This window comes from Amblyomma americanum, chromosome 10, assembly GCF_052857255.1.
Source record: "Amblyomma americanum isolate KBUSLIRL-KWMA chromosome 10, ASM5285725v1, whole genome shotgun sequence".
NCBI classification, from domain to species: Eukaryota; Metazoa; Arthropoda; class Arachnida; order Ixodida; family Ixodidae; genus Amblyomma; species Amblyomma americanum.
This window is the reverse complement of record NC_135506.1, coordinates 62986394-63006633: the sequence shown is the minus strand read 5'-3', so window position 1 is coordinate 63006633 and position 20240 is coordinate 62986394. Positions and strand designations below refer to the sequence as shown.

At 46.9% G+C, this 20240-nt stretch overlaps 1 protein-coding gene and 1 pseudogene across 1 annotated transcript in view; both read left to right on the top strand.

Moving 5' to 3' along the window:
* LOC144106606 (cytochrome P450 2J6-like) overlaps window positions 1-18587 on the top strand; it is a 32508-nt gene extending 13921 nt beyond the window's left edge. Inside the window, exons 6-9 of the mRNA XM_077639454.1 lie at window positions 275-384; window positions 3189-3453; window positions 16344-16531; window positions 17819-18587. Of these exons, the coding sequence (XP_077495580.1) occupies window positions 275-384; window positions 3189-3453; window positions 16344-16531; window positions 17819-18003 (748 nt within the window). The 3' untranslated portion in view covers window positions 18004-18587. The remainder of the gene's footprint in view (window positions 1-274; window positions 385-3188; window positions 3454-16343; window positions 16532-17818) is intronic.
* LOC144107260 (uncharacterized) lies at window positions 11809-12748 on the top strand (annotated as a pseudogene).
* Window positions 18588-20240: the final 1653 nt, after the last annotated feature.

Genomic DNA, 20240 nt, shown 5'->3' with positions numbered 1-20240 from the left:
ATCCTTTGTACTCGGAAACTGGGTTGTAAGCAATTCGCATAGCGCTTTACCTCTCCAACGTCCTCGGTTGGGCAAACTGCGCTCTTATTATACCTGTATGGTGGAGGCAATTGATCCAATAAGCAGGTACACCTTACCTACATGAGCTGCAAATCTGGTTACGTTTTCAAGGTGGCTGTAAAAAAAAGTGTTCTGGTGCACAACCCGTAAGGTGAAAAGCGGAAGCGTTTTTAAGCTTAATACGCAGCTTCACGTATTCTTTCCTATTTCACAGAAGTCTGCTCGAAGCTCACGAGAAGACGCACCATGACGGCGTCGTGAAAGACTATATTGATGGCTTCCTACGAGAAATGAAGCGCCAAAACGGGCACGGAACTTTTACACGTGAGTTGAGAAACGCAGAATAATTTGTAATCGTGATGAATAGCATGATTGAAGATTTTAGCCCTTCCGTTTCTCTTTGGTGATGGTAATGACCATGACGACGACAATTTATTCGCTTTTTAAACCCTGCAACAAGATTTTTACCCAGTGCCGCTTTCACACTGCCTGAGAAAAAGTGAATCTACAGCATATATTGGCTACATATACAATATTTCTAGTTCTGCGTAAATCCAGCCTGCTCGGATAGATCACTGGAGCTTACCCACGTGGCAACGCCCTTGTGGTCTCAGAGAGTCTCTCGTTCTAACTTCCGTTGCATTTAATCAACTGCAAAGTTTTTGTTGTAGTCTCTTGAAACGCACTAGCTTGACGCGCATTTTAAAGCAAAACCGGCATCGCGACTATCGATTATATCTCCACGACAAAAAATTTCTCATAGCTGTTGAAATCTCTGACTTCGAGTAGTGGATCACAAAAGAAATAAAAAATCTGTGAGAAAAATCGTGCCAGCTTCGAAATGGGAAGCCCCTCACACATGTACCACAGTGTGCGCTGCCTAAATTTTGGCTTACATTGTCGATGGAGCTGAAGTTATCACGGGCATGAAGAAGACGTGGTTTCCCACGACCATGAAAGCTGCATGCAAAATTTTAACACACGCAGTTTCCATTGGCGCTCTCCGTCTTCAGTAAGCCGCCTAGCGTATCAGGTTTAATTTATTTTCTTCGGAATCATATTTACACTAAATGTGCTTTTCTGTGCACCATAAGAGCACAAGATTTTAAGGCTACTAGGAGGGGGCCAAGGCGCAACATTTAAGAACGGTGGGCACTCGGATAGATACGAATAAGAAATATACAAAACTGCAGAAAAGCCAGACACGTAAAATAAATTGCGTTAAAAACAAACGAAAGATGCTTTATATCTCTGGCGGCCAAAGCAACAAGTAAAACCAGTGATCTCGAAAAGTAACACACAAAGAATACAAAGCCGTAGTTATTTAGTTTTCTTTTAAAAAACGCCGTTTTAATGAAGAATTTAACATCCTATAAAGAGAAATTTGTCCCCTGATGATTTTCAGCGTTTATTTTACAAAGTTCGCTTAATTTGTAAAGGACGAAATAGAGAGAAAACTTCTGCACTAAATCTGTCCATGCAAACTCCGCTTTAGTTTTCTTCTTTTGATCAATACTTGAAATTAATAGGTGTGGTATGTTTACTAAGCGCCAATGTGTCATTCTTGGGATGATGGCAGTGTTTCTTGTCTTCGTAGTGACGTGAAGCCGATGCTTCGGTTACTTTTCCAAATCGTGAGTTATGCTGAGTGCCGCCTACCAATATAAAACAACGTTTCAAAAGAGACGTTATTCAAGTCCTGATATGTGTCGAATTGCCACATTTTCTACATCTTAAGAATGACAGTCGAACGACAATTCCTCACCTCATTTTGCCACATGAACGCGCCGCGGTGGCTCAGTGGTTAGGGCGCTAGGCTACTGATCCGAAGTTCCCGGGTTCGAACCCGACCGCGGCGGCTGCGTTTTTATGGAGGCAAAACGCTAAGGCGCCCGTGTGCTGTGCGATGTCAGTGAACGTTAAAGATCCCCAGGTGGTCGAAATTATTCCGGAGCCCTCCACTACGGCACCTCTTTCTTTATTTCTTCTGCCACACCTCCTTTATCCCTTCCCTTACGGCGCGGTTCAGGTGTCCGCCTATATATGAGACAGATACAGGGCCATTTCCTTTCCCCCAAAACCAATTATTATTATTATTATTATTTTGCCACATGACTCAGTGAGCAATAATTACTACCTACTTGATGCTTTTCATCTTTGCTACTGAAGATATAGGCATTTTTGTTCATTTGTTGCAAGCCTTAGCGTACACTGATGATTATTTCTTTGTTGTACTGCCTTTATTGATTCTCCTCTCCTTTCTGACTCATGTTTGCTATAGATTGTCATTTTGATTATTCCTTAAATATTTTAGGGGTTTGATTCTAATGAACCTCTTATTCCTGTTCTTTCTCTTTTCTCTACTCCTATTCTGCACTAATCGTTTTTAGGATTGCACTACCTTATGTCCATAATTCATAAATACTTTCTTACAAAAGGAAAATGCATAAATTGAAAAAAATGTTATGCTCTCAGCCGGCTACTCTCTCTTAGCTTACCTCAACCACGATCAGCGCACGGAGCTCCAGGAATCATACTCACTGGGCATTCAGTGTCACGCATAAGAACGAGCTTTAAGTTTTCGAAGCCCGGGCGTAAACTCCGGCATACGCAGAGTTTGGTGAATGCGTGATGTGTTGGTTGTAAGGAAACGAAACGTTCTAATCTATGTTATTCATAATAGACACCTGAACCATGCATTGCAGGAAAGGATAACGGAATGATTGAGAGGAGAGAGAGAAAAAGACTCGGCATCGTCGAGGACAAGATTATTATAAGCCGCTTGGAAGTCTATATCTTGTACTCACCTCACACTCCAAACGGACGTTTATACATTCCATTATTACACACTGGGAGGCTAGTTTGTGCATGGTGTTGAAAAAAAGGTGATGCACAAAACAGACAACAAAGGAGGAAGACAGACGAAACAAGCGCTTGTTTCGTCTGTCTTCCTCCTGTGTTGTTCGTTTCGCGCAACACCTTTTTTCAAAACTATACATTCTATCTTTGACGAAACATTGCCGTCGCTGTTCGTATTTTATCCCACGACTTCAGAGTTGTGGCTACTTGCCACTTCTCGCGTCTGAATACGAATCTTGACGGCTATTAATCGACTAACCACGTTGCAGGCAAGCTCCTCATCGGCAACCTGTCGTCCTTCTTCGGTGGAGGAAGCGGGACAATGCGCACCACGCTGGAATGGCTAATGCTGACGTGTGCCGCCAAGCCTCACCTGCAGCGCCGCATCCAGGCCGAGATCGACGCCATACTCAAGAGCAGCGGCGGAAAGTCGCACGTGCCGTGGCGCGACCGCGACAGGCTGCCCTACACTCAGGCATTCATGTGGGAGACGACGCGCTGCAAGCCCGTGAACCCGCTCGGCCTGATGCGAAGGTGACCATGGCACTCTTTACCTTGACATGGCACTCACTCGAAGCTAGATTTTCTCTTAAAAGGTAGAGGGAAAATGACATTTGGGCAGTAATGAAGTTGCCTGAACTATCAGTCCCCCAAAAAGAACCAATGCCCCTTTAACGACCGACTTCAAAGCGGTCATCAGGCACAGTTACTCTCCAACCTGTGCAACTATTCGCCGCGAAAACAGAGTGCTTCAGTGGGTACCACTGTAGCCGGCTTAGTTTTAGTGTTTTTTTCTTGGCATAAGCCAACGGGAACTTAAACGAGTCCACTCGCTTACACTCACCAGTTTAGGAGAAGGGAATGCTTGCGGAAGCTGTCATAACTCTTTTTTATTTTATAAAAAGTAGTACACTGGAGAACAACGCTTTAGCAAATGACGCGACAACGCGATGCACTGGCAAACTTTAGAGTGGCCAGCTACGCGCACGACCATCAAGGCATTCAGTAACTTGATGGTCAAAGGTGAAAGCAAAAATTATGAAACGGTTAACACGGTAACAGCGCGAAAACACGAAGGTCCAGACAAGAAGATGACCTATGTGCGCCACACTAACAGCTACAGACAAACGCATGTCTGTTGACATCTGGAGCCGTATTCTATAAGCTGTCCATTTTGTTCTGAGTCATTGGTCACTCAGATATACTCGAGGCTTTCAAGCGTTTGTGGCAAGCAACATGACGACTGGGTGGTTGGCGACCAGACGTCACCATTGGCTGCTATTCGCTGCGATATGCAGCCGATGATGAGGTGCATCGCAGCACACTGTCAACAGCAAGCGACCAGATCTGACAACTGGCTGTCATTGGCTGCAATACGCAGCTAATGCTGAGGTGCGGTCGCCAACCATCCAACTGCCGGGTGGCTTCACACAGACGCTTCAAAGCCGCCGGTGCACCTAAGTTACCAATGAAAATGGGCAATGAAAATTGGACAGCTAATAGAAACAGGCCCCTGATATCGTTTTTTCGCGCTGTGAAAAGTGTTACATGAATAATAAACTCGCGCACTGGGTTACGTTTCTACTTCAAACAGTTTCAAAAGAAAATCAGAAAGGCACAATGTTCAGTGGGTTCGCGCGGGGTTCTGCACTGGAAATGATCAGCGAATGTCATAGACGTGGTGAATGATAATGAAGAGGAAGGAGACAGCCCTGTGCAACATGAAAATATGGTCGCCCGCGAGCTTGTACTTTAGTGGCTGGAGCCGTAATTGATCGGCATGTGAGGAACGGGGGAAGTTGCGGTCACTTCGATGGTAAATAAAGCGAAGACTGCTTTATTTTGGATATATTCAATCTTATCAAGGTCATAGGCAGAGTGCGCAACTCCAGTAGCCGAAGCTTGTTCAAAAATGAACTGCCCAAAGTTTCGTACGAAGTCAAATTGCATGCTTTAATTGCGTTTCTTTAGGCATAGTGCGCAACTCCAGTAGCCGAAGCTTGTTCAAAAATGAACTGCCCAAAGTTTTGTACGAAGTCAAATTGCATGCTTTAATTGTGTTTCTTACAGTACAGTTAAATTATTGAAGCTTTCTGAGTGCCTCAGCACATACCTTGAGACCATGTTTGTTCAATTTAAATTAGATAGTGTGAAAGATTCAGACTTTATAGCTAAATGAAAACATAAAACAAGCATTTAGCAGGAAGAAGAGCTCATTCTGCGGCAACCATCGTAATTTGATTAGTATTTATTCCACACGACTCCAGGTATACGGTTTGACGGCGTGAACCAGCGGAGATGTAAAGTTCTCCAGGTGTTCTTTAGCGAGAATAGAAAATTCAGGGCATATTCTATGTGTGGGCAGCCGTGTACAATAGGCAGATATTCCATAAGTTTTTACTAATAGCTTAATTTCCTGAGTGCACAGGGTAATTTCCTCCTTAGTTATAAAACCAATTGCGGATATATTTATATGATTTCGTTTCCAAAAATGCGGCTCCCCTTTCAGTTCGTGCTGATCGCGTTTTGTTCTAACGCTGACATCCGCTCCTCGTTCTCATATAGCTAATGTTCCAAACAGTAGCAACTCACAACAGCGGCCTGCAGCGTGCTGAGCTTCGCTCGTGCAAGAAAATGAAGAAAAGGTCATTTTCTTGAAAGCTTCCGCGCTGGAAGGGTCCCGAACGTGTTTAAGACTGCGGCCACTGTGAAGCCCTGATTCATGAGAGAAGCCAACGAAGATTGCAGCACGTTGTTAGGTTCCAGCTTTAAGACCTTCTAACTGGCGTGGTCACTTCTAGCTGGGCCTCATCAATTTAAGAGTTACGGACAGACCGCTGAGAGGCCGCATTTTCGCTTCTTAAGAAGCACCTTCATGAAGACGACATAGTCATGTGGCCCGGGAGGAGTCGGCCACTCCAACGAGACGGTTTATTGGCTTGTGTGCTCTTGTTTACACACGACAGAAGATGCAAGACGGTTTTGGTGCGAAAGCAGTACTTCACAAGGTGAGACCGGCTCACCGGTTTGTGTGAAGTTTGGCGCTGAGGGTGGCCTTGGGAAAGCCATAAATAAATAAATACCATAAATATAGCCGCAACTGGGCATCGAGCCTGCGGCGGCGCGAACAGGTCAGCTATCACCGTAGCTAGCCGATAACGACTCGTGTTAAAGTACAAAGCATTTTCGCGCTGAGGAAGCAGTTAAGGGGCCAGACAAAGCAAACGCACTTCGCGTGTGTTCCTGCCTCGACGCCTCATTTCACCCTGAAAAGCCCAACGCAGTCGAAAATTGAGTACTCCTTCGTTTTCTTCTAATCAAGCGAAATCCGTGGATAACCGACTTTCATCCGTAAGTCCAGACTTCGCCATATTTTGCACGTCTGAAAATTTAAGGCGGAGAACGCCGCGCTGAGCCTCGACGGTGTCGGGCCGTCGGCCCGAAGGAACGCTGGTACAGGTGACGCGGGACGCGCGAGGATGGCCGACGACGACGCGGCGGCGTCGGCTGCAGCCACGGCACCGATCGAAAAGAATCTTCAGCCCGAAGACAACGCAACCGACCACTCACACAAGAGAATAGCCGACAACAAGGGATGGCCATCCCCCGTTGTCGATTGTTCTGCACTGCAAAAATACCACAACTCGAGACTGATTGCCTTTCCGGAGACCGGGACTGACGCTGTGGACAACTCAGCGCTGAGCCAACTCAAACTGAAGTGGAATACCATTCGCAAAGAGAAGCTACCTCCAACGCCAAAAAAACGATCTCTGAGTTATCATTAGACCAAAGAATCAACATCAATAGCACATCACAAGACTCAACGTCAGCGAACTGAGCACGCATCAGATGGTCCGGGCTATAATCGAATAATGCGAAAAACCAGACATCTGCAACGAAGGCACCTTTCTCATAGAGCTGCGCAACGGATCCAACACCGCTATACTCAGGACGCCAAGCATGGAGACTGCCAATGCTGTGTAGAGCATTTCAAGTCTAAGCTTTTGGGCAAAATACTATGCGGTGACGGCTTACATGGCCGCGCCGGACAATTCATGCAAAGGTGTGATTCATGGACTGGACGCAGGGACCACGCCAACTGAATTACTGTCACGTCTTCGGGTACGTACCCAAGGAGTCGAAATACTTTATGCAAGAATGCTTCGCAAATCCCAAAGCAGGGTCAATACCTTAGAGGGAAAGATCGTCCCACGCTACGTTTGCTACTACGGTGGCGAGTTCCGTTGCTACCTCTATCGACCATCGCGGCAAGTTTGCTATATATGCTTCAATGCCGGGCATAGGGCGGACGTCTGCCCGACACCTGTCGCCGCCGTCTCCTTCAAATGCACCGAGCAAGCGATCAAGGATGGGCACAGCTGCAAGCCCAGATGTGCTCTATGCACGGAAGCGCGTCCTACGGGGGCAAAGGAGTGCAAGGAACGCCTCAGGAAACCGAGACCACGGACGAGAAAAAAAGAGGAACCAGGCGGCGGAGACAGGGGTGACGGTCGCACTGGCTGACGCGGCCGGGTCCGGAAACGCTGGTTCAGCAAGGACTACAGTTCGAGATCTCAGTCTAGATTGGCATCAATATCAAGATCAAGGTCGAGATCGGCGTCCAGGACAAGGGAGACTCCGGACACCAAAACGAAACAGCAGAAGAAGAAGACCATAACAAAAAAGGAGGAAGAAACCAGGGTGAGCTGAAAAGAGCACCTTTTCTCTACCTCTCCCCTGCTCCAAAAATATGAACACAAAGACAGGAGCGATAGGTAACAACGCTAATGGACAACATAACGAGGAAGTTCAAGAGCTAAGACAAACTGTTCAGACGCTCGGGGCAGAAAACGCCGAGCTGAGACAGAAAACGATCTCGTAGAAGAATTAAAGGCCCAAAAAACAAGCAAGAACAACTCAAACCCGAAAACAGATGAAGCTCAGGCGGCAACCATAGGGCGGCAAGAATTTACAACTGCCATGGTGGCTTTGAACAATGCACTGGCAAATATTAGCAACCTCATCTCAAACATCCAAGACGAGATGCGAAAGGATAGAGGGCGTCTAGTACAATTCACGGCCATGAAATCCAGGGGAAAAGCCTATAACAGGCTATCTGAATATATGGCGAGCAACTGTAGACGCTAGGTCAAGTTGAAAACCGTCGAAATTTGGCAGTGGAACTACCGTGGGTTCCGCCGAAAGCAGTGTCTTCTTAAACAAGACATCGCAAATTGCGCCTCTCCAAACATAATCGCCCTGCAGGAAACCAGCTGCATGCTCATTCACTCTCGCCGGATACTCGGTCTACGCGGGGCAGGGGCAAAGCAAGGTTGCCAACCTGGCCGCAAAGCGTCACCACAGTCAGACACGATATCGACGGTACGTACATTGGCCACGTCCTTATTGAAATCATTACCCAAAAGAGAAGCCAAGAAAGCATCTTCCTTCTTAACGTATACAGCCCGCCAATTCCAGAGGAAAGCCAATTTCAACAACCTGCTAGGCAAAGCAGAAGAAAAAGGCAAGAACAGCCTCGTCATCATAGGGGACTTTACTGCCTGGCATAAAAGCTGGGGCTATGTTCGAGAAACCCAGAAAGGCCGGGATCTAGCCACAGAAGCTGATCGTAGGAAGCTCACCCTCATCACAGACCACACCCAACCGGCGCGAGTGGGGAACAGCATCAACTGAGGTTCGTGCCCAGACTTAGCATTCGTCAGAGAGGTAAGGCAGGCAAGGTTGGAAAACGAAGGAGAGACTCTAGGCAGTGACCACTGCATTTTGCGCATCCGTATAGAAACCCTCCCGATTAGGAAAAAAACATGGCCAGGCTAGACTGACAAATTAGGAAGCGTACTGGAAATCCAGGGCACAGTCCGCAGACGCTATAGATCACGGACTTTGAAAGCTGGGTCGCAAGAATCAAGACAGCCTGGCAAAAACTATCCCGAGAGGTCGCCCTCACTACCAACACGCCCGAGGTGGATAAATATTTCTTACACCTTTGGGATGCCAGACGAGGGTTGCTAAGAAGTTGGAAAGGAGAGAGAGAGAAAAAGACAAACGGAAAGACAGGGAGGTAAACTAGGCAGCGCCCGGTAATCTACCCTACAGGTGGGAAGGGGAACAGAGGGTGAGATAGAAAGGAAAGAGAACAAAGGAAGATGATCACTTTTCCACATGTCCGTTGGCCATTACTTGCCGGGTACACAGGGCACACACTGATAGTTCACAACCTTGCACTCAGTTCTCAGTCCTTCAAAAACTTGAAAAGTGCCTTCAAAGCTGTCCTTTGCGATGAAGGCTTACTCCAAGGACCCAGAATCTTGGCTTCAGTAAGGGGCCGAGGATCTAAACGACGGAGTGTTGCAGCCAGGAGTGCACGCTCACGCTGAAACCGAGGGCAGTTACAAAGAAGTTGTACTATAGTTTCGTCGCACCCACAGATCTCACACGCAGGAGAGTCTGCCATTGCGATTAAGTGGGAGTAGAATTTGTAAACGCCACTCCGAGCCACAGGCGACACAAAAGCATAGTATCGCAGCGGGAGAGGCCGGACGGAGGACTGAGTTTAAGTAAGGGGTCTAGGCGGTGCAGACGGCATGTGCAGATGCCAGGAGAAGACCATGACACTAAAATCTCTCTTCGGACTAAAATCTCCATTCGCAGATGTCTTGCTGCGTCGGCTCTTGTCAACGGTATCTGGACAATGTTGGCACTGCCGTGAGCCGCTCGAGCTGCAGCGTCAGCTGCGTTGTTTCCGACAATGCCAGAGTGTCCCGGTATCCACTGGAAGACGATGTCATGACCCTCTTTCTGCGCCTGGTGTTGGAGATGTGCTAATTCAGCTACGAGTTGATTCATCGTTATTTCCATGAGTAAAGCAGAATTAACACATTGTAGGGCTGCTTTTGAGTAACAGAACACAGCCCATTTGTGTGGTGTTTGTGCACCGATGTACTGCACAGCCGCACGAAGAGTGGCCAATTCTGACCCGGTGGAGGTGGTCCGTTGCGAAGTTTGCTGGATAATACTGGTCTCTCTCGCAGGAATGATCACAGAGTAGGTTGAACTTGTACCTGAGACCGAACCATCTGTATAAACATGAGTGCGGTCATTATATGCGGCGTGGAGTAGTTAGAGTAGCTGGTTAATGGCCGGTGTCGATTTTTTCGGTATGCCCGGAATTGTAAGGCGCACGCGTGGTTCCGGCAGACACCACAGCGCAAAAGAAGGCCGTGCTGCAAGTTGGAAAAGGCAAAAGCATAACAGGCAGCTCAATCTTAAAACCGCCGATGTCACCAGCCAAGCCGAAGAATATGCGACGGAGCTCTTGAGGCGCGACAGGCACCAAAAATACAACCAGCTGCAGGGGACACTAGGTTGGGCCAAGACTTGGGCCTTGCTAAGGGCTCTCATAGACCCAGACAAAATCCGAAACTGGTAAGACGAGACAAAGGATTGCGCACCAATTCCAAGGCAATGACAAGGAAATGCTAGATAACATCAAGCAGCGCTATATCGGTAATGCGACACACACCGAGAGCAGCTTGGAATACACGGGCGAAGCAAATCCCGCTCTGGACGAGCCCCGTACCATAAAAGAAGTCAGACCGCTGTGATGTTTGCCACAAAGAACACACCATCAGGGAAGGATGGCATCCCCAACGCCACGTAAGGAACCTAGATGACAGTTCAATCAAAAGACTCACGGAAATTGTCAACACTGGGAACAGGTGACCATCCCGAACGACTCGAGACAGGTGGAAATAGTAATGATTACGAAGTCCGGAAATACTCCAAAACTGGAAAATCTTAGACCCATTTTGTTAACTTCATGCTTGGGAAAAGTATATGAGAGAGCTTAACATCCGAGGTTGCAGGCTCATCATGAAGACAGCGAACTCATGCCGCACACTATGTTTGGATTCCGAAAATACCTATCAGCACAAGACGTTTTCCTGCAGATCAAGGAGGAAGGGCTCAATACTATCCCAAAATATGAAGAAAACATCTTGCTCGCTCTCGACCTTGAAGCGGCCTTCGACAATATCAGTCACAGAGCTCTGCTGGAGCGGCTGAGCAACCTGGGTGGTGGGCAGAGATTGTACAACTATGTAAAAGTCTTCCTCAGCAACAGAACCCCTACCATTGGAATAGGAGGCATCAGGACTGACAGCTTCATTAACCCCAAAAAAGGAACACAGCAAGCTCTGTGATATCACCTATGCTTTTAGCATTCTTATTACTGGCTTTACAAGGGAACTTAGAGAAATTGAAGGAATTAGGCATGCCATCTACACAGATGATATCACAATGTGGGTGACGAGGGGATCATTAGGAGAAACACAAGGCCTTATTCAGCGAGCAGCAGACACGGTCAACGCATATGCCCAACACTGCGGACTTGCATGCTCCCCTGAAAAATAGAAGTTCTCAGCCGACAGGAAAAGGTATGATCTGTAAAACTCCATTGAGATGTACATAGCGGAAACGAAGATTCCAGTAGTATCGAAAGTTTAGAGCCTTGGCATGTGGATACAGAGTAACCGTCGTATAGATCACACAATCAGACTGCTAGCAAATACCACAGCACAGATAAAAAAGGATGATTGCACGAATTTCCAACAGACGAAGAGGTATGAAGGAGGAGGACACATGTAGACTAGTACAGGCCCTCGTGGTCAGCAGAATATTATACTGCGTCCCCTACCAAACACCACTCAAGCAAGAAAAGGAACAATTAGAGCAATTCTTAGGCAAGCATACACATGCGCTCTCGGACTGCCGGTCACAACATCGACGGGTAAATTACTTAGTCTGGGCAAAAACAACACAGTACAAGAACATATTGAGGCCCATCTTGTAGCACAAAAAACCAGACTCATGCTGTCCCGAACGAGCATAAAAACGTTGCGTTTACTGGGCATAAGGAATGTTTTGAAAGAAATCAACAGCACAGTGACCGTACCGAATGAAATCAGGGTGATTATTAAGGTCAGCCCGATTTCGAGAAACATACATCCAGGTTTACACCAGGCGAGAAGAAAGGCAAGATCGGAAGCCCGCTAAAGAAGTATCGCAGGGAAAAAAGACGTATTATGCGTGGACGCAACCACATACAGAAAACGGTATACGGCTGGGTAGGCAGCGTGGTGGATCACCAGCTCAGAGAAATCAACTGCGTTTCAATCAAAACCAACATCCTAGAGGCTGACGAAGCAGCTATCGCACTTGCCATCACCAACCAGGGCGAGCTGCCCCATGCGCACATAATTACAGACTCTCAAGAGGAGTGCATAAGGTACAGCAGTGGACGCATATCCACTGCGGCCATCCGCATACTCAAGGCGAGAACAATCACCTTTACCAGATGCTTCATCACGTGGACACGAGGTCATGAGGTTATCAAAGGAAACCAACGCGCGGACGCCAATGCCCGAGCATACGCCCACCGGGAGGCGCACACAGAAGGGGAACTACTGGAGCCAAAGATCCCCCAGGAGGACCTACCCCCTCCCTACAAAAACCTTAATAGAGAGCAGTCGGTTGCCTGGAGACAACTGCAGACTAATACATACCCCAATCTCAGTTTACTAAGCAAAATCTATCCGTCACAATAGGACAGCAAATGCCCGCAGAGAGCGGGCACTGAACGCTTTATCACGATACAAGGGCCTGTCAGAAAACCCAGGCAGCGCCAATAAACAACACACCAACACCGGAGCAGTGGGAGACTGCGCTGTAATGCGCGAAGCCTGAAGAACAGCTCAAGCTTATCAACAAGGCTCGCAAGACTGCAAAGGCCACTGGGGCCCTGGACTGAAGGACCCACTTACGCTGCGAGAATCCTCCTTGACAATAAAGTTTTTCATTCACTCATGCATTCGTTCCTTCTCGTGCTGTGCATTGCGCATCGTTTTCTTCATCAACTGATAGAACGGTCCAACTAATATTCGCGCTTTGAGCTACGTGGCGACAGTGACAAAAAGATTTTCGCTGCATGCGTTGGCGTGGACAACAATGCTGCACAAACGCGGCACTAGAGCATAGTCCAACGGCGTACATTGGGTAAATTTAAAATTGGTTTTTAAGGAAAAGAAATGACGCAGTGTCTGTCTCCCATTGTGGTGGACACCTGAAGCGCACCGCAACGGAAGGAAGGAACGGGGGAGTGACAGAAGAACGAGAGAAAGAGGCGCCGTAGTGGAAGGCTCGGGGTTAATTTCGACCGCCGGTGCATCGCACTAACATCGCACAGCCGAAGGGCGCCTTTTGCGTTTCGCCTCCATTGAAACGCGGCCACAGAGGTCGGGTTCGAACCCGGGTACACCACGGCGGGTGGATAAATTGGCACTGACGACAAAAACGTTGAAGACGGCATAACTGGCTCCCTGGGTCAGCGGAAACCTCAAACTCCTTTCAGGTACGTCTCGGTGGTGTCCACCTGCAAAAACTGCTTTCGCACAATATTTCGTGCTTAGCAATTCTAACCCGCCAGCAATTTTTCTTGGGTCGCGTAGTTTAAGACTTACACTGTCACTTCCATTTACCGTACGAGCCAGCAAGGCTGTTTAACGTAGCCTTATTGGCTATCATGCTCCCGTCAAAGAAGAGTGATATGGAACGCCCTCGTTCTCTATTCCATACTCCTGACTTTTTTCTTCCTTTAGGATCGTTCATCACTGTTTCTTAGCTAGTTGAGGTGTCTGCAATTCATTCAATGATTTCTCTGAGATTTCACGTTTTGGCCCCAGTGATGAAACTCACAAGACGCAAGGGGTGTATAATTTTTTTCTGGTATTTTGGTAAGTTGTTGTCTGCAACATGAAAGGTCCTGCCATATATTTCCTGAGCGATGGCTATTCTTCTAATAATTTACGAGCACCACCTCACCTACCACATTCTAAACAAAAGCATGTAATGGTCGTATCCTGCCAGCGCTCAACTCACAGCCTATGACTGGCGAGGTAAAAAAAGATAGTGTTCTAGTTTACGAAAGGAATGTTGGCTACGGGAAACAAAATTGTAGACGAAACGTCCACAGGAAAGGAGATAGCACCGCGAATTTAACAACCATTATTCTTCCATGAGTAACTATATTATACCGAAAATGAAGAGCACGAGATGTAATTTGGAGGCGCAAGTAATCGATCGAAAGGTAATCAATCAATCGTTGGTCTGGTAGTTAAGCAATGCGACTTCAAAGTTTAAAGATAACGCAGCCCCGAAGCGCAGAGAAGTTTTAGATTACATGGGGGAAATTTTCTGACGAAATCTACTGAGGTAGTGTGACCATGATTGAAGCACGGCAGGGTGAAGGCGAATGAAGGGATATTTTATATTGCTGAGGAGTAGTTTGGTTGAATGCAGTGGCGGCAATGTACCGATAAGCAGGCGCACAAATTTCTTGCCGAAAACTCCCCAGAGTGAACTGTTGCAGCAACCGAGCAGTTTCTTTTGCGTGGAGACATAGACTACCTAGCGTAAGACAGCTGTAGAGCAGCGCTGCAGTCCGAGCGAAGAACAGCTATTGAATGGCTCTAAAGAAAGTAATAAGAGAGTAATTATTCATTGGCATCCACCCAAGCGCAGCCATTCAACTACAGAGGAGAGCTTCCAACAGAAACTTCGCATTTAAAGAAACATTCATCCGTGTCCGGGGCTCTAACCCGGGTAATAACAACAATGAGTAATTTCGACCCTATTACAAATCTATTCAACCTTGGGGGATTCCCCTAAACATTTCACGAATTCGACAAATACTGTCCAGCACGGTTCAATAAAACAAATGGAATAATCTCTGAAATCACACCTAAAAATACATTCAAATAATACAGTCAGCACCCACGCAGCTCACGTGTAGGCTGAACGGAAGAAAGTGTCCGCGAAGGGCACTGAAATTAGCACAGCCATGGAGATTGTAATTTAACATGAGTGCTAGCGGAGAAGGTCATTTTTACTGGCAACGGGCACTAGCTTCATGCCACAGCGGAAAGCTGACAGCTACAAGTATCCTTAGCACTGTACCCTTAGGACTGTCAACGGTCAGAAACAAACGTGTGCCCTGGAGCCTTCAGACAGATGGGCAGAGCTTCTGAGCTGCCGAAAGGCGCCCGTGTGCTGTGCGATGCCAGTGCACGTTAAAGATCCCCAGGTTGTCGACATGAATCGAAGGGTCTTTGCTCCGCAAAGTAAAGACCGTGTATACCTTCTCTCGCCTGGCGCATCCTACAAAATTGCTGTTGGTCTAGCGACCCTCCAAACTGTAACCTCATCTGGGCTCCCGGCCACCAGGGACTCCAGGGCAATGAGTTAGCCGATCAGGCGGCCCGCGCGCTCTCTCCCCGGGCACTCACACTTGCTCAGGAAGCCTACTCCGAGCCTACCCAATCTGTAATTACATTCAAAGACGTAACTACATATTATAAGGACAATCATCGTCGCTTTCCGGAACCCTGTAAAGGTTCAAGAATTTCTCAAACACAAAAATTATCAAAAATTTACAAACATAATGCTGTGCCCGGCAGTATTGAAACACCTCAATTCAGAATTCGATGGTGACTGCAGGCTTTGCGGAGCGACGTCCTCGGACGTTTTTCATATGGTCTGGACCTGCCCTTCCAATCCCCACTCTTCCCAATCCTTCATCTCCCACCCTCCTAGGGAGACCTGGGAGGCGGCGCTGCTCAGCTGTCATGACCTGCAGTCCCAACGGACTTTAGTCGCCAGGACGCGAGCGGCGCTAGACACCATTGGTGCTCCGGAATAGAAGCTCCACCTAGATTTGTGAGGAGCTGAGCAGTAGGGCCTGGGCCCAAACACCTCCTTGTACATAATAAATGTTTACCACCACCACCAGGTGGTTGAAGCTGTTCGGGAGCCCTCCATTACGGCACCGTTCTTCTCTTAGTCCCTCCTTTATCACTTCCCTTACGGCGCTGTTCAGGTGTGCGCCGATATGAGAGACAGATACTGCGTCATTTTTTTTCCACAAAAAACACTTTTCCAAGCAGTCTCGCACAATGAAGACGTGTGGTTCTACATATCAAATCCAGCCATACGAGCATCTGCCTAGTGCGTAAGCAAAGAAAATTTTTGTCCTTAATCTATTTTTTTATATTGGAAATGAAAATGAAAATTGGTTTTTGTTGAAAGGAAATGGCGCAGTGTCTGTCTCACATATCGGCGGACACCTGAACCGCGCCGTAAGGGAAGGGATAAAGGAGGGAGTGAAAGAAGAAAGGAAGAAAGAGGTGCCGTAGTGGAGGCTTTTATATTTCTACCTTTGTACTTTTCAGCACACACGCCATTCTACCAAAAAATTTTGACATTCTTGGGATCCTGCACTGGTTTGCTTCTTGCGTTTTCGCTTAATACCTGACACCGCGGTGGACGCTTACGCCCTCCCTTGTGCGCAGCACGACTGACGACGTCATAGTGTGCGGCTACGTCATCCCTCGAGGCAGCATCGTGATCCCGTCATTGTGGTCCATCTTTCAAGATCAATCCTTCTGGGGCGATCCGGAGGTCTTCCGGCCCGAGCGTTTTCTGGCCGACGATGGAACACGAGCAAGAAAGCCCGAGAGACTCATTCCATTCTCATATGGTAATAATGACACGAAGCGTAGCCTCCGTTCGTAGGTCTCTGAACAAATGGTGTTAGGTATTGCTGCCTGGTAGAGCGATAAAGCTTTCTAATTCAGCAATTCAAACTAACTAAACCTAGATAGCAGAAATGTTTGTAAACGCTTTTTATTTTTTACATGTGCGACGCTCGTTTCTAGGCTCTACCAGATTGTAGATTGGCATCAAAAGAAAGACCTTGCCCTCAACAGTATTGTATCGTGGGTGTGGGGCTTACCGCTAGTTATGACTAATTATGGGAGAACACTGAAAGATCGGTGAAATCAAGGCGTTATGAGGAATGCGTCACAGTTCCTAGCTAATGCTGCTGTGCCTTATAGCCTGTGCCACTTCAATGAGAGAAGTCGCGTATTTGGGCATAACTGTGGATTTAGATTCTAGGCGATAACCGGCACACTTCAAAGGCTGGTGCGTCTCGATCGCTTGCCTAAAGTTTGTTGCAAAACCGTCGAATCTTTAAACAAAGGGCATCTATTTGGACACGACGAAAATGTAATGCCATTTTCGGTGAAAAAAGTACAATCTTGAATTTAAATCACTAATTGTTCTCTTAATCGCATTCGAACTGGCTGTGCTTGTCGAAAAAAAAGAGAGGAAAATGGTCGGAAATTGCCTTTTTCGCAAGAATGTTTCCCCATCTCACGTTACAGGGCTATAATCCAGTGCGTCCACACGCACATGCATACGTCGTGCTGTAGCCGAGCTGTCTAAATCTGCACAGCAGAGATAAACTGGCTCTCAGATGGAAGTTTCGCTACCGCCGTGCATTTGTTTTTTACAGAAGTGCAGCCTTAAGTTCATTCTCATGCGCCACGTGGTGAGAAAACAAATGAACTAAAATACAGTCCTCAGTGTCTGGTAACTGGTTTGTTGGAAACCCGTCGGTCAGTAGTAATAGCGGAATAGCACCAAGCGCCGACCGCTCGTTAGAACTTGAACCGCGCCTCGTTCTTTACGGGAACCTTGATCTGCTGTGTGAACAAGGCTCCTGTATAGGGGGAGCTAAATACCTTACTACTTGTACTAATGGTCGGCGCTTGATGTTTTTCTGCCTAGAAATATTAGTAATGTGCAACTCTCTTCGACGCCATAGTAGCTGGGATATATAGCAAACTGTGAACGTATAAGGACTATTATCAAATGTGGAGCTTTTGGGCAGCTAATAAAAGGCACCCCCAAGCCCCATCCGATGTAGGAAGGTATCAAAGAAACTAAGTAGCTCTAGTGTTTCTTTTCTCGATTATTGCAGGCAGGCGCAGATGTCCGGGAGAATCCATTGCAAGCATGGTGGTGTTTTCCTACTTCACTACCATACTGCAGCATTTCAATATCGAAAAGCCTGCTGAACAGGAGACTTCTGGCGAAGAGTTTGGTCTATCGCTTCGTCCCACTCACCAGCAAGTGGTATTCCGGCTCCGAGAAGTCCGCGTATGAGAGAATGTGTACTACCTCTGCTGAGCACCTGCCTCAAGGCGTTTGTTTCACGAGGGGCTTACCTTGCTTGCTTTATTATCTGTTGTGTCATCCGCTTTGTGCAACGGCTCATCCACCTTAGCTCGTTGAGCAAGGAATGGTGCACGGCTACACCTTTGCTCTTCGTGGATGTTATTCCTTCTTGTGCCAGCCGCACCATCCACTCTGTCAAAAGCTTTTGATACCTTTCCGTATGCTTGTGTGTCAATTAGAATTGCGTATTAGTTTCCATAACACTGTATTCAAGAATTCCCCACTTATAATTCCTCTGTTTAACAACTACTAACAAAATAAGTACTACAAACGTGAGCTCTAGTTCCCCTGCAACGTGTAACGCTCTCTGTAAATATTGCACTTCTATCTTGTACATATACGTGGAATCATTCTCGTCACGTATTTAAAATGTCCAGGAAGTGTTTATTTTCATTTACATGCAGTGTTCTTATTGCGCTACTTAGTGCTTGAACAGTATATTTTTTGTTTCCTATAGTCTATGGTTATAGACCTCAACTAGTTTTTGCTATTCAGCCAACAGGTTTTTGTAGTGAAAAGCAACACAGGGCAAAGAAAATTACAATGGCTAAGCTGCGGCTAAGCTACGAACAATTCAGCTTTGCCGCCGCTGTTAAACTTGCCAAGCACGCTGTTGAACGGTTAGCACCAGGGTGTCGAACTGGAACCGGAACTGAACCGACCCCATATTCCTTTCTTGGTGTTAAAACTGTAAATGGACCGAAAACGTTTTGAGAAACCGTTCCGATTCCGTTCTGGACATGGTTCAGCCCCACGTTTTTGCACCATGCCACTATTTTCCTGTGTTTTTTTAGATAAAATGAGAGGACTTACCGCAAAGATGTAGCCACCAAAAACTCCGGTAGGTAGTGAGATAATGCCACCTAATCTGTGCGAAGTCAAGTACGTTGCGAAGACTGGAGTCTAGGAGAGAAACTTCGCGCTTGCTTCTAGATTGCTCATTGGGTAGTCCTAAAACATTCTGCATCACACAGATATAAAACCTTAAGATTATCGCTAACTACTCCTTTCGGCAATGTACAGAAAATTTTCATCAAATTATTAGGACTGCTGTAAGTAAGAAAACATGGGGCGAGAATGGGTCTCCTGTTTCTCTGTTATGGTCTAGCCAGGTTATGCAATATTTACCTTCGAAGCCACTCGTTACCACAGGCAGCACCTAAAGTATAAAGGCTGTGTAAATTGACACAGTTGTTTTTAGAATCCTGATATTGTTTCGAACAGGCGATGCAAATAAACATAGAAGGGCCGGCTTGGGGCTACGCTTGAATTATTTAAACGAAAAGAAACAACATTAACTGCAGTTTTATTTCCCACTCACTGAAGAATTGTCGCCGGACGAGCGTCGGAGATGGGTTGCGGCATATAGTTTATCCTTCCAGCACTCGTCGTGTGGGTTTGCATTAAATAGCACCGTTTTGAAGCTGTCTACCTGAGAACGAATCCGAATTATCTGGCGAATCTCGAATCTTAACCAAGGTAGGTGTATACTGGTAGCGAAGGCTCCATAGACGCCCATTGGTCCAAAAAATGGCGGCTCGTGGGCACTCCAGCGCCCCCTGGATTTTGGGGGGCAAACTACGCAAACGTGACGTAGAATGACGTCACGCATACGTATGCTTTTGGCGCGAATTATAAAGCGGTCTTTCTGTAGAATCCGCGTTTTCGAGCCCGTACCTCTCGAAGGTTGCTGCCTTTCAGCGCGCCCCAACCTTTGCCAGTCAAATGTGCTCGAGTTCCTGCTAGTTATGGCCTTGTTAATGTGCAATTGGGAACGCAATGAAAGTGACTGGTAAAGGAGGGGCAGCATAGAAAGGCAGCAACACTTCCAAACACTGGCGAAGCATGCATGATTCGTAGTGCAAATACTGGTGCTAGTACTTTTGAGAGCTTTTGAGTACAGCAAGGTATGATGCAAGGTATGATGCACAAAGCACTGGCTCAAGTGCACAGTTCGCAATAGAGTGTACGGCAAGTATGGTTTTCATAGTTTCATATTCATTGTTTATTGCAGCAACCAAACAAATACAGTCACAAAGCACACCCTTGGCACACAAACAAAAAATACATGTCACAGGCAGCACAAGCAGTATTGTTTAAGTTGGCTAATCATCTCAATAGTCACAGTGCAGAAGGAAAAAGCCCTGAAGTGCCACGAACGTTGT